Genomic DNA, 13,315 nt, shown 5'->3' on the forward strand with positions numbered 1-13,315 from the left:
CTCAGGTAATGGCATGAAAATATTAAATCATGGCCATTTTTTTAAACATGTTTTTCTTCTTTGTTCCATTTTGTTCAACTTCTTTCATTTCTCGGGAGAAAAAAATATATATATTATTCCAGAGGAGCAGAAAGCTTATGTACAAAATAGGAACCATGACATTTTTTGAAATGACCAAGCACTAGTAATTTAAGAGAGAAATATAATTAATTGGCAGAAGATATGGTTCTTGTTGTTCCATCTGCCACAGAGTAATTATGGGAAGATTGTGATATTTGTTTCTGCGCCAATTTCTCCAGTGAAAATTACAATTAATAACATACACAGAAATCACCATTTTTTTAAAAAGTTGCACTAGTACAAAAAAATTAGATGGACTAAAAATGCTAACTTGTGTGCTTAAAAAGACAATAATGATCAAAAAGAGCTGTATTTTGGCCCTTCTATCTTTGTTTCAGATGCGCTCCAACTGTGAGTGAGCGGTTCTTCTCAACGTCTGGCTATATATGCGACACCAAAGCACTGCTGATAAGCTAGTAGAAACTGGACGACAGGGGATTTAATATTCCTCGCAGGGCAAGGGGCGAGAAAGAAAAAACCTTCTCCAGAACAATTCAATGTCTCACTACGTTTTTAAAAGCACAGATATCTAAAGCAATTCAGTCCATCTCAGAGGAATAATCAAATGGCTCCTCTAAATGCTTTGCTTAAAAGCACTTGGTTTTTATTGGTTTTCTTAAAAGATTTTATTTATTTTTAGACAGAGGAGAAGGGAAGGAGAAAGAGATGGAGAGAAACATCAGTGTGTGGTTGCCTCCCGTATGTCCCCTACTGGGGACCTGGCCTACAACCCAGGCATGTGCCCTGACTGGGAATCGAACTGACAACCCTTTGTTGGTTCACAGACCAGCACTCAATCCACTGAGCCACACACCAGCCAGGGCTACTTAAAGGCATTTGAATCCATTCCATTTCAAATTATCTACATAATAGAGCACCTACTACTTTTTTTGTGCAAATGCATTAATATTCCATTCTCACATAAAACCCTTTTTAAAATTTTTACCCCCAAAGACAGATTGTGGTAATGGATAAATTTGTCAAAATATGCATATTGGTTGCCATACCCCCTACCTTGTGAATTTGTTCCTTCCTATTCCATATGCTTTAAACTTGTTGTAACTTCTTCCCTCCCATTTAGCCCCCAGAAGAACTGGAGGATGTCAATGGGCGAAGATACTGTGACCAACACTGAGTGGACAACACTCATCTCAGAGGACGTCAGACTGGACAGAGGAAGACCAAGGGCCCGCCCCACTCCACTCACCCTTGGATGCCGTGTAACTCACCTCGGTCGCCACCCCGCTCTGCCCCTGAATAAAGATGTACCCCCAGGGGCAGAATGAGGAGGAGGAAACACCCCAAATTAAGGTCAAGTTCCCATCCCCAGGGAAAATGGGAGCTCAAGAGAGGAATTCGGTTTGGTTACAGAAAAAGAAAAGTCCTGTGTTGGCACATCTGAGTGAAGGACCTGAGCAATGAAAATTCATAGCAAAAAGCTGCGGCCTGCGTGGCTGCCAGGTGGGAAGGTGTCAGAAAGTCCAAGCTGGTTGGAAGGTTGAGCAGGTCTGGTCCTGGAAAGCAAGTCCCAAAAGAGGAGACAGGGGACCTGAGCCAAAGCCACCTCTACTCTGCTCCCCAGGAAGAGAAGCATCCTGAGGATGTAGGCTTTGGTTTTGAGGCAAACACGGCAGCAGCAGCTGCTTAGAGAGAGAGAAAGGCGGGGGAGCACACCGCGCCATCTGCAGGGCTGTCTGAACGCAGCGGGTGGGCGCTTGCTTCCTCCAGGGGGGTGGGTGGACACCGTCCTTCCCGTCCTCTTGGGAACAGTCGGCATCTTCTTGATGGACTTGCAGCTGGGCTAAAACACACGTACGTCAATAGTTTGGTTTGATATGGTTCTTCCTGTCACAAATGGCGCCCACCGAGTGGCTAAGCGGGTCTTGCTCTCACCCGGATCCGAGTTGGTCCCGCTCTGCTCATTCCTGCAGATGCCCGGGATAGGATGCTGCTCAGCACACGATGAGTCCGCGTTCGATCGCTAGTAGCTCCTCTCACTACGCCCTGCCCGTCGAGCTGCCAACATGAATGAGGGGCGGTCTTTCCATCCGGAATTTTTTCAAAGCTCAGATACACCTTCAGTCAAGGGACACTGCCTACACGCGGTCAGTGTGGAACGCACACAGTCATGCTTTGCCCTTCCTCCGCTCTGCAGGGCAACGGGCCCTCGTGCTTATTTTACCAAAAGGTGACGTGAACCCTAGAAATGTAAGCGTGACCGAAAGTGACTGGTTATGCAGAAAGCAGTCACACCTCCACAGCAATGCGATTACGTAACGGCTCGTCTTGGGCTCATCTCCCAAATCCATGCTTTGGTGCCGCTTACACAGACAGCATCCGGGGTAAGATGCTTCCAGCAAGGACCGAAGCCCGCCTAGGTACTTCGAAATTCTCATGCGTACAGAACCCTCATCAGATTTTTCTGTTATGGTCTTTGAACGTGCTATTGGTCTCATTTACACTAATGATTCTAATCTCTGCACGACCGTGTTTCCCAGTTACATAATTATAGCCAACAGCAATGAAGCAGTTATCCCCAATCAGACACAAGGGGAGACCTGAAGTATGTCTAAATCTCATGCCCATTTATAGACCAAAGGGACCAAACCACAGAGTTAGCTATAATTTGCAAGAGCAAAATTTTCCATGAATCGGTAAAGCCCTGAAACCTTTCAAAGGCCTCTTCGAACAAGTAACTTCTGAAGCATGGTGCTCCAGCGAGCTCAGAGGGCGTCCGTCCCCGCTATCCAGGACCGCTGTGTTCCAGGACCCGCAGTGGACGCCAGAAACGAGGGGGAGTACCCAACCCTGTATGTTGCAATACCTTGGGTTTTCCTCTGCATACATAACTTTTCACTTAAAAGAAGCACTCCCCTTTGAAAAGGTTGAATTGCCAGCATCACTACTCTTGGGCTTTGGGGCCATAGTTAAGTAAGATAAAAGTTACTTGGACACACTGCCAATCTGACCAGCACGGCGGCTACTCCACAGGTACAGGGTGGAGATGCCGGACAAAGGGGTGACTCAGGTCCCCTGTCGGCGTGGGGCAGAGCAGGGCACACAAAAATTCACCAGGCTATTCAGGACGGTGCGCAATTTAAAGCTGATAAACTGTTGATTTCTGGAATTTTCCATGTTATATTCTCAGAGCACGACTGACCGTGGAAACTGAAACTGCAGATTAGGGTCGGGGGGGCAGGATGGCGTGTGTGACATTCTGTTCCAGGCTGGTGGGGAGAGAATCACCTCCCTCCTGCCATGCTCGAAGGGGGTTACTTAGACCCTCTCTCCCAGGTCTCTGGGGAGTTCCGGGAGGGCCCGTGCAGCCCCAGCCCAGCGAGGCCCCTGCCCGTGTGTGGGGCGGGATGAGGCTCACCAGGTGGCAGGAGAGCCGACCGGGCACAAGGCCCTGCTGTGACGGGGCGGGGGAAGCACCGTGCTCCCGTGGGGAGGGTGCTCCCTCCGGGGAAAACAAGGCTGGCTGTTGGCAACTCACTGGCTTTTGGGAAATCCGTTCCAGAGAAGGACTGGTTTAGACTAAAGTTCCCGGGCAAAATTCAGTTGTACACTTTATTGTAGGAGTTTCCAGGTTCTGCCTTTCCTATAGTAAACCAAAAACAAAGTAGGATAGAAAATGATGGCCCCCTTGAGTGTCTCAGTGGTCCCCGTGCATGGGTCGCGGCCATTCCCTGCATCCCATCCCATCGTTGTGGGTCTGTCTTTCCTCTTCCACGCAACGGAAGGAGGCAGAGAACAGGCTGGTTAGATCCGAACATTCCACCTGCACACCTGGCCTCCAGAAGCAACTCCAACCGCCTTCTCTGAGTTCTCACTTCCCTCCCCACGCGTCGCCACGGTGGCAGTAAGGAACTAGCCGCCGTCACCCTGCGAGTCACCTGCATGCTCCAGATCACAGCCCCGCCTCAATTCCCACAGCCCGAGACAAGCGCTGCTGCCCTCCGCCATCCTACTGCAGCCACGTGGATGTGCCCCTGAACTTGGTCACCCTAGGGGGCTGCATCGCTCAGGCCCTCTCCAGCCCAGCACCTCACGTCTTCCTCATCCACCATGACCCAGACAACGCTGCCCGAGCGCCCAGTTCCTGGGGGCCTGCTTGGATCCGGGGGTGACATGTGAGAGACCCAGGGGCAAACTGGAGCTCACATCTGTGAGGCAATCTTTCCATTAGTATTATGCTTCACAAATGGGCTTTGGAAAGAACCAGAAAGCAAAGTTCAAGGTTGTAATCTTTGGCAAGAACATGAAGCGCAAATACTTTATATAGAACAAGGCTTTGACAATCAACATAACGAAGATGTATTATCTCCCCATTACTTAGGCTTCAAGATTTTAAAGTTCTCCCTAATCGTGAACTGACCATCCTCTACCTCTCCAGGATGATTTTGACTCTTGCCCCAAGAACTTATCTATTATGACCTATTTTTTCCTAACACTATCTTAATCATTATATATAAGAGTTTTAAATATCTAATTTCTGTCTCATCACCTACATCATTGTTTTACCAGAATCCAAAAGATTTCCATTCAGAATTACGCTATACACCATGTTAAATGTCTATAATCACTTACATAGTGAAGAACGCAGTTCAACTCCTTAGCCCAATATGTCACTAAGAGATAAGAGTTTAAGAACAGCAATCTTAAGGGCTTTGAAATTCAAGTGTTGCCATTTTTGCTGCTTGGCTAAACAAAGTTTCACAAGAAAGTTTTTGTTCCTCTTTATTAATTAACTTAATTCTTCTTTTTTGAATCTGAAGAGCAGCTGGGTTATGCAAGTTGCTGCCACTCCTGTGAAGAGTTTTGGGGGATTTTTACCATTCTGACCCTACATAACATTTGTTTGCAAAGACTCTCGAAAACTGGCAAGAGCTATAAATTAGACATTTGAACTATTCTCCAGCTTTCCAGCACTGAAATGCTTTACTTCGCAAGACTCGGGCCTTCAGGGACTGGACCATTTGCCCGTACGTCAGATGAACACAGGGATTATGAGTTATTATTTATACAGAAAAGTGTTTGTGATCAGAGGAATTGAACTAAACCCTAAGGCTGACTGATCCATAATCTATCCCACATTTGCGCTGGATGAGAAAACAGCAAAATCTACAAGACGGGGTGGTCATGACCCGAACAGAATCAGAAAGTCCACGGCCCACTTTCCATGTTCTTGACCAAATACCTAACTGCTACCCCCCCGACTCAGGGAAGGCCCAAAAGCAAGAAGAGACTGTCCGCTCCACTCCAATCCCACATCTGCTTATCCGTGCTCTTTCCTTAGGTGAGTCACTTAGCCACAGGCTCCCGATTTAAGGAAAAAATAAAGGACGGTGAATAAGGCCTAAAAGACAAATCAATATTAGCTTTTCACTGCCTAAAAGGGATTCTTTTTCTTTTCACACCAGACTATAGGATACAATGGAAAAAGAGATATTTATATTTGGACACCAAAAAGATACAGTCAACAATACAAGAATAAAAGTCAGTCATTTATTATCAGTTGTTATGACCGATCAGAAAAAGAGGAACAATCAAATAGGATGGGCCCTGGCTGCGGTGGCTCAGTGGATTGAGCACAGGCCTGTGAACCAAAGGGTCACTGGTTCGATTCCCAGTCAGGGCACATGTCTGGGTTATGGGCCAGGTCCCCAGTGGGGGCCACATGAGAGGCAACCACACATTGATGTTTCTCTCCCTCTCTTTCTCCCTGCCTTCCCCTATAAATAAATAAATAAATAAATCCCTTTTTTTTTAGATTTTATTTATTTTTATTTTTAGAGAGAGGAGAAAGGGAGAGAGAGAAACATCAATGTGAGGTTGCTGGGGGCCATGACCTGCAACCCAGGCATGTGCCCTGACTGGGAATCGAACCTGTGACACTTTGGTTCGCAGCTCGAGCTCAATCCACTGAGCTACGCCAGCCAGAATAAATCCCTTTTTTAAAAAATAGGATAGATGAGCCCTGGCCAGGTGATTCAGTTGGTCGGATCATTGTCCCATACACCAAAAAAAAGGTTCATGTTTGACTCCTGGTCAGGGCACACACTGAGGTTTGGGGCTGGACCCCCAGTCGGGGCGTGCGCAGGAGGCAATCGATCTCCCCCCACATCCATGTCTGTCTGTCTGTCTCTTTCTCTCTTCTTCTCCCTCTAAAATCAATAAATACATCCTCGACTGAGGATTTAAAAAAAAATAAAAATAAGAGATGAAACTTATGTTTGTTGATTTTGGACTTCACCATAATTAATAATCCAAGACCAGCAATCTTGGAGTATCTTTTGGAGTATTGACTTAGGAAATTATGTTTCAAAAAAAAATCTTCAAATATCCTAACCAAAAAGTAAAACAAAACCAAATGGAGCATAAATTTTCAATTCAACTAACACAAACTGATAACAAAGGATTACTGAGTATCAAAGAATGAGATCATCCTAAATTTTAAAAATATTTCATGTAAATGATGAAAATAAATTAATAAAGCCAACTATAATTTCTTTGGTTTGCGGTGAATGCAGGAATTTCCTAAAGAAAACAACCCAAGCTGCTGCTGTCCAGAGGAATCTACAGCTACCCTGAGAAAAGTGGAAGGGCACAGCAATGCTACCTACCCTCTTCCAGGAGAACATGCATGATACAATTCAGTCCTGAGGTCCCTTACAACCTGAGCCCCATTAGCAAATCACATTTATCACTTAAAAACTAAAAAGGAAGCCCTGGCTGGCATAGCTCAGTGGATTGAGCTCGGGCTGCGAACCGAACTGTCGCAGGTTCGATTCCCAGTCAGGGTACATGCCTGGGTTGCAGGCCATGACCCCCAGCAACCGCACATTGATGTTTCTCTCTCTTTCTCCCACCCTTCCCTCTCTAAAAGTAAATAAATAAAAATCTTTAAAAAAAAAACTAAAAAGGAGTCGTTTCTGCCTCACAACAAATACACACACATACACACAATCTCAATTGCATGCATAGCCAAATCGAAATTGATCGCCAAACCGACAGGTATTGTGAGTTGTAAACTCAGAAAACATGAGCAGCACAGTAAAAACCTTCTCACCGGGCTGAGCTGAGTGGGTGGGTTGGGATGGGAGTAAAAGATAGAAAATTGTACTGCAACAACAATTAAAATAAAAAATATTATTTAAAAAAAAAACCTTCTCACCAGTTATTTCTTTTTTGTTGCTTCCGAGATAGTTCTTATGTGTTAATAATTGTTTCTAGAAACTCAGTGCCCCATTATACACAGAGACATGTATTATAAACAATCATCACACATCCAACCTATACAGAGCTTTTGGCAATGCAGCAGTCACACACAAAAAAATCTACACTTTTACTGCAAAAAAAGACGTGATCTTTACTGGTGCTCAAACAAAAAGGTAGCTAAAAAAAAAAATGCCACCATTTCTCCTGAATGTGATCAATTACATAAGACTTCAAAGCACACTCTGATTTGGGGAATAAAACTAATAATTTCTTGAGAAGTGAACTTTTAATACAGGTTAATTTCATCTATTTTATAGTAGCAAGTCTTCCCCGAATGTTAATAACAAGCAGAGCTATTCAATGTTAGCATTTTGTCGCCAGAGACAATTGCTACGGCACTGTGCAAACATAATGAACTCATTTTATTAGGCAAATAGTTGAATTCCATTCAAGTGCACTTAGTACAGTACTACACATTATAAATTGATTGAAATTAAAGAGATCTCCGATTACAAATGGGGTTTTAAAAAATACAGCTAATACTGATTTCACATTATGTTTCATTGGTGTTCTAATGAAACACACATAGCGAATGATTTAACTGCTTCCAGCATCACTGGAAGACCACCTCATCTTTCACTGTATCAAAATAGAAGTGAGAAAACACACCCCTGAAATCTACAATTGGAAGTACAGTTTGGAGGACCGAAGCCCATGTGGTATGGATGATTCAGGTTACGGTCAGAGGTCAGAGGATGGCTCAGGAGCTGATGAAAGTTTCAAATTAGTCACATTTGTCGAAAAACCATAACCACAGGTGCCTGTGGTATTTACGCTGCATTAGATTTTTCAGATCCGTGTTGGGTTAAATCGTCAAATCCTAGACTTAATTTCTTAAAGCTTGACTGGCTACTGAGCAGGGATTTTTAAAAATCCAAATGGAGTACATACAAAATGAGGCTGCTCTTTCTCCTTTTAGAAAATACTTTTTATTCATAACACCAAAAAAAAAAAATATGCACAGAAAGACATTCAGAATTTTCGATCCTTTTTTAAAACTGAGGGATGGTGGCTCTTGAAAAGTCTCCCTGAGTCCGCTTTGCTTCCTTCAGGGCCTCCCTTGTCTTCCAAGAGCCTTGCCCCAGGTGTGTATCGGCTGTTTCTAGTGATACTTGCGTTGCCTGTTCCCACGACTGGAGAGGTGGCTTTGAGAGACAACAGCGTCCCCTCTGGAAGTTACTTCTCGTACGATTCTCGAACTTTCGCCTGCAGCGCGTCACACGTCTTCTTGGCGTCGCCCAGGAGCATGGACGTGTTGGGTTTGTAGAAGATCGGGTTGTCCACTGCAGCGTAGCCAACGCCCAAGGACCTCTTCATGACAATGACCTGGAGCCGAAGAGGAAGGCAGAGAGTGCGTTTAACAGATCTGGCTAGGAGGCGCTGGGCACACGAACACGGCCCTGCCCTAACGCGGAACAGGCTTTCAAAGACTTTTCAAATACACAAGGAGTGTTTTTAATGCACACTTACATTGCATTAACTTTTTTAAATGGACCCATACTTTTATACCCATGAGAGAAAAAGTCATTTCAATAGTTTATCACTGAGTGAGAAGACTGTAAGTGATTTTCTTCCTAGCGCTTTTGTCCATAAAGACTTTGCATGGCATTTACTAGTCAGAAAAATACGCATCTTCCTATGAATGGGCTAAAGAGAACAAACAGAGTGTGTAAGCTTCTACTAAAAATTTTAAAATAAATGTAGTTGAGTGGGAAAAATGGTATGATTCCTGTTCTATCACTTTGGCAAAATACATCAGAAAGTTCTAACACAGAAGCTCAAAGAGCAATCCAACTTGTCACAAGGGGCGTGTTAATAACTAATAATACCACAGTGCAGAGTGGAAGGGGCTGGTGCATCTCTAATGCTGATGGGCTATAGGCGTTTACAGTTACACAGATTATGGAGGGTGACGTCCTATTCAATACCCAGGCAGTTCCTAAGCAATGAAAAGCCTTTCTGTGGTCCTCTAGGACAGGTCATCGATCCAAAAATGAAAGCAGTGCCACAGGCTTACGCTTCAAACGGCATTAGTACAATAATGTCCTCTGCCAACTCTCAAATGTTAATAATGACCAAGGCGATAATGCTTCATACTCACATGACCCAGTGCATGGCATATGTACTCACGCACCACAAACACTAAGGCTTAAATTTACGAATGTACAATAAAGAGGAACAAACTAAAAGGGGAAATGTACATTCATTCTATAATTATAGTTCTTTTTTTCTATTTTTTTAAAGATTTTATTCGCCCTGGCTGGCATAGCTCAGTGGATTGAGCGCAGGCTGCAAACCAGGCATTGCAGGTTCGATTCCCAGTCAGGGCACATGCCTGGGTTGCAGGCCATGGCCCCCAGCAACCACATATTGATGTTTCTCTCTCTCTCTCTTTCTCTCTCTCTCTCTCTCTCTCTCCCCCCCCTCCCTCCCTTCCCTCTCTAAAAAATAAATAAAATCCTAAAAAAAAAAAGATTTTATTCATTCATTCATTCATTCATTCATTTTTAGGCAGAGGGGAAGGGAGGGAGAAAGAGAGGGAGAGAAATATCCATGTGTGGTTGCCCCTCACTCACCCCCTACTGCGGACCTGGCCCGCAACCCAGGCATGTGCCCTGACTGGGAATCCAACCAGCGACCCTTTGGTTCACAGCCCATGCTCAAGCCACTGAGCCACACCAGCCAGGGCTGTAATTATAGTTCTTAAAAAGCAGCTGTGACTCGGGAGCGGTGCAGAGACGTGCCCACTGCTGGGGCAGAGGGGAACTGACCCAGCCTCTGAGCCCCCTACACCTGGCCACCCACTCCTTCAGAAGTCAAGTGCACGCGCACAACTTGCTTCCTCGCGCCGTGCTGTTGTTCAGATTTCCAAGGAAGGCACCTTCCTTCTAGACACCCCAGAACAACACAGAAATTCCCCTTCAGTAACACCAAATGGAAATACGTGCTCGTCTGCATGCACGAGGGCGACGATGCTGACTCGCTGTCCCGGTGAGAAGCCACCGGCTTCCCTGGACTCACGCTGGAATTCAGCCAGACTCAGCCCGGGGCTCTGGTCTCCGCAGGGGTCACAGACCCGCTCCCCCCGCCACACAGTCCCGTCCAGCTCCGCTCAGGGCCGGGGACACATTCGGACTCTCTGGTGACCACAGAGTGCGCAGAGGCTGGCTCGAGAGAACGGGACCCTAAACACACTGGAACCCCCGGGCCTCCTAAGCCTCTGTCGCTTCTCGCGGAGTGACCCGGGAAAGCTCTGTGTGTGCGCGTGAAGCGGGTGTCGAGCACAGCACGAGCACAAGTCTGCACTGTACCTGCTTTGACTTCCAGACCTCGAGCACCGGCATGCCTGCAATGATGGAGTTGGGGTCTTCTTGAGCCGCTGAATTGACGGTGTCATTGGCTCCAATGACAAGGACCAAGTCAGTGTCTGCGTAATAAAAGAAGAAAAGAGAAAAGATAAACCTCCAGGAAGTCGCTTTCACTTCTCCTCAGGCGAATTACTGTGGTCTGACTTTATAAAAACAGTAACAACGAAAGCTAGTGTTTATAGGACCTACACTTCTGCCAGGCACTGTACAAAGAGCTTTACCAGAGAGGTTCAGTAACTCAGCCAATGTCACACAGCTAAAGAGCCATACGCCCTGCATCGGAACCTGGGCATCCCGGCTGGAACGTGTGTGCTACGATGCTTTTGCTCCCCACAATGGACCTACCTAATGTGACTTTACCTAGTTCTTTCGCTATCCCAAAATGATCTTGCCAGTCACATTATTTTATAATGTTTGCATTCCGCCTTTTAACTTCTAAAGTGACCAGTTAAATGCAATTTGATGTCTAAAAGAAAATGGTCTAAGAGTCTATACTATGTTAAAGCTGTGTCTATAATTCCAGAAACTGGCAGCTTTCACACATAATTAAGCAACAATGAAATTTGAAAGAAGGCATAAAACTAAAATGGCCTAAATGCCCTCTTTAAGCCCTATAATACAAACTGCCTAGAACTCTGCCAAAATGCCATGTGAATCTAGACGTGCACATGAGTTCATTGTTTTTCTCTAATAAACAATATTTTTTTAAGTTTACAGTGGATGCTCGCCAGAGGGAACCGGTTTAATTTTAACAAACACAACCCTGGGCCAAATGTCATTAGCGTTCGATACCCAGGGACGGCCACGAAGTCCAGCACCTCACCTAGTCAAGTCCTAGCACTCCAAAGGAAACAGAACCCTGCTTTACTGATCGTGAACTGATACAACTGGAAACCAATAAACACGGTGAAAACGAGACACTAAATCACCAACAGCAGTTTTGCAAATGAAGAACCTGACACTGAGTACCTAGTTCCAGATCACGAGAGAGAGACAGTCGGGGCCTGGATTTCAGAGCCAGGTGGGCTCCGAGTGCCCGCGCAAGGCCCGCTGCGCATCACCGCCCAGGACCTGCAGTATCCTTCCGCTCTCCGCACAGGGACACAACGAGCTGCGCCGCTTACAAAGCTGGCGACCTCCAGTCTGTACTGGTTCATTTATTTGGTTTCCACTGCGTCCCTACTGGGAGCAGGTTCCTCTCCCTCTGACGAGGAGGTCTTCCGCGATCCCACGACCCACGTCTTAAGGCGGGCATAGCTTTATTCACCCTAAGAAGATGTAAACGTCCCCATCAGCCCCATCCCTTACCTGGGAAATCATGGTTGATCTCGTCCATTTCCAGCACAATATCGTATGGCACCCCGGCCTCAGCCAGCAGCACATTAAGCTGGCCAGGCATCCTGCCGGCGACTGGGTGGATTCCAAACCTGGACATGAAACACACGAACAGCTGGCCTTACTCGACGGGCCAAAGTGCACAGAGACCCCGGTATCACCTCCCGATCTGCACGGTCTGTTCTTGGCACCCCTGCCTCTGCTGGTACTATCTCATCTCCACAGGCAGGAACAGAATTAGCCCCGATATGCGGTCCATTTGCAAATGTTGAAGTTGGAGATCCACAGCTCCGTACACACACACGAGAACGCCCCTCAGAAAAATAAGTGTAACTTTAGAACCTGACTCTTCTATACACGCTTTAAGTACAATGAACTTTCAACAATATTAATATATAATATCACCTTACATTGAATAAGCAGTGTTCTTTCATTATGCTTTCTGATATATCTTGAATCTTTAAAAACGTATGGAAGTCAGCACGGCATTAAGCAGTAGGCATGAAAAAATCAACATTATTCCACCAAAATCTGACTCTACATTCAACTTTAACCTCCATGTTCAAAAGTGGGGAAATAACACATCATCGGGGACATAGTTATGGCCTCCAGTCTTCCAGAGAGCGAGACGAAGCATTGCTCCACGTCACAGAAGAAATGTGTAACACGCTGGAGTATTTAAAAGGCAGAGAAACACATGAAGCAGAGCTCCGCACTTTGTCAAGGCAAAAGAAACTGAAGCATCGAGTCACTTCTTTCAGCCACGGCCACAACAGGGTCTCTGCAGTCATTGAATCCAACTCTCCCCCATCGCACTGATCACTGTCTCCCAGCACGGGGCACGGGGCCAGTCACATAGCAAGGGCTCAGTAAAAAGTGAGTGAGCGAGTGAATGAATGAATCCAGTGAAGAAATGCATTTTATAGAATCCCTTGGCTGGGATCCACCCAGTCTCAGCTTAAATTCCTTCAGTGACCAGAAACTTACTCCTTCCTAAGGTTTACTGCCTTGCTACACAATCCCGATAATGACAATATAACGTGTGCACATGCACACACACACACACACACACACACACTCACTCACTACAGGAAGCCAGGGAAGCCACCTCAGGGCTCTCCCAGGTCCGCAGTTTTGCCATCTGGGACCACGAGTCTACTCCCTCCTTCATACGGGAGTCTCTCTCAGCTATCCTAGGATGCCCACTGAGC

The 13,315-nt window shown here is 45.8% G+C and overlaps 1 protein-coding gene across 4 annotated transcripts in view; it reads right to left on the bottom strand.

The window, feature by feature from the left end:
- Positions 1-7,742: 7,742 nt before the first annotated feature.
- Positions 7,743-13,315, bottom strand: part of NNT (nicotinamide nucleotide transhydrogenase) — a 79,918-nt gene continuing 74,345 nt past the window's right edge. For all 4 annotated transcript variants that reach the window (XM_045839871.1, XM_045839872.1, XM_045839869.1 and 1 more), the window contains exons 20-22: positions 12,078-12,196; positions 10,713-10,828; positions 7,743-8,727 (exon numbers count right to left, since the gene is read on the bottom strand). In XM_045839871.1, the coding sequence (XP_045695827.1) occupies positions 8,578-8,727; positions 10,713-10,828; positions 12,078-12,196 (385 nt within the window). In that variant the 3' untranslated portion in view covers positions 7,743-8,577. The remainder of the gene's footprint in view (positions 8,728-10,712; positions 10,829-12,077; positions 12,197-13,315) is intronic.

Source organism: Phyllostomus hastatus, unplaced genomic scaffold (assembly GCF_019186645.2).
Source record: "Phyllostomus hastatus isolate PE091 unplaced genomic scaffold, TTU_PhHast_1.1 phas_contig_329, whole genome shotgun sequence".
Lineage (NCBI taxonomy): Eukaryota > Metazoa > Chordata > Mammalia > Chiroptera > Phyllostomidae > Phyllostomus > Phyllostomus hastatus.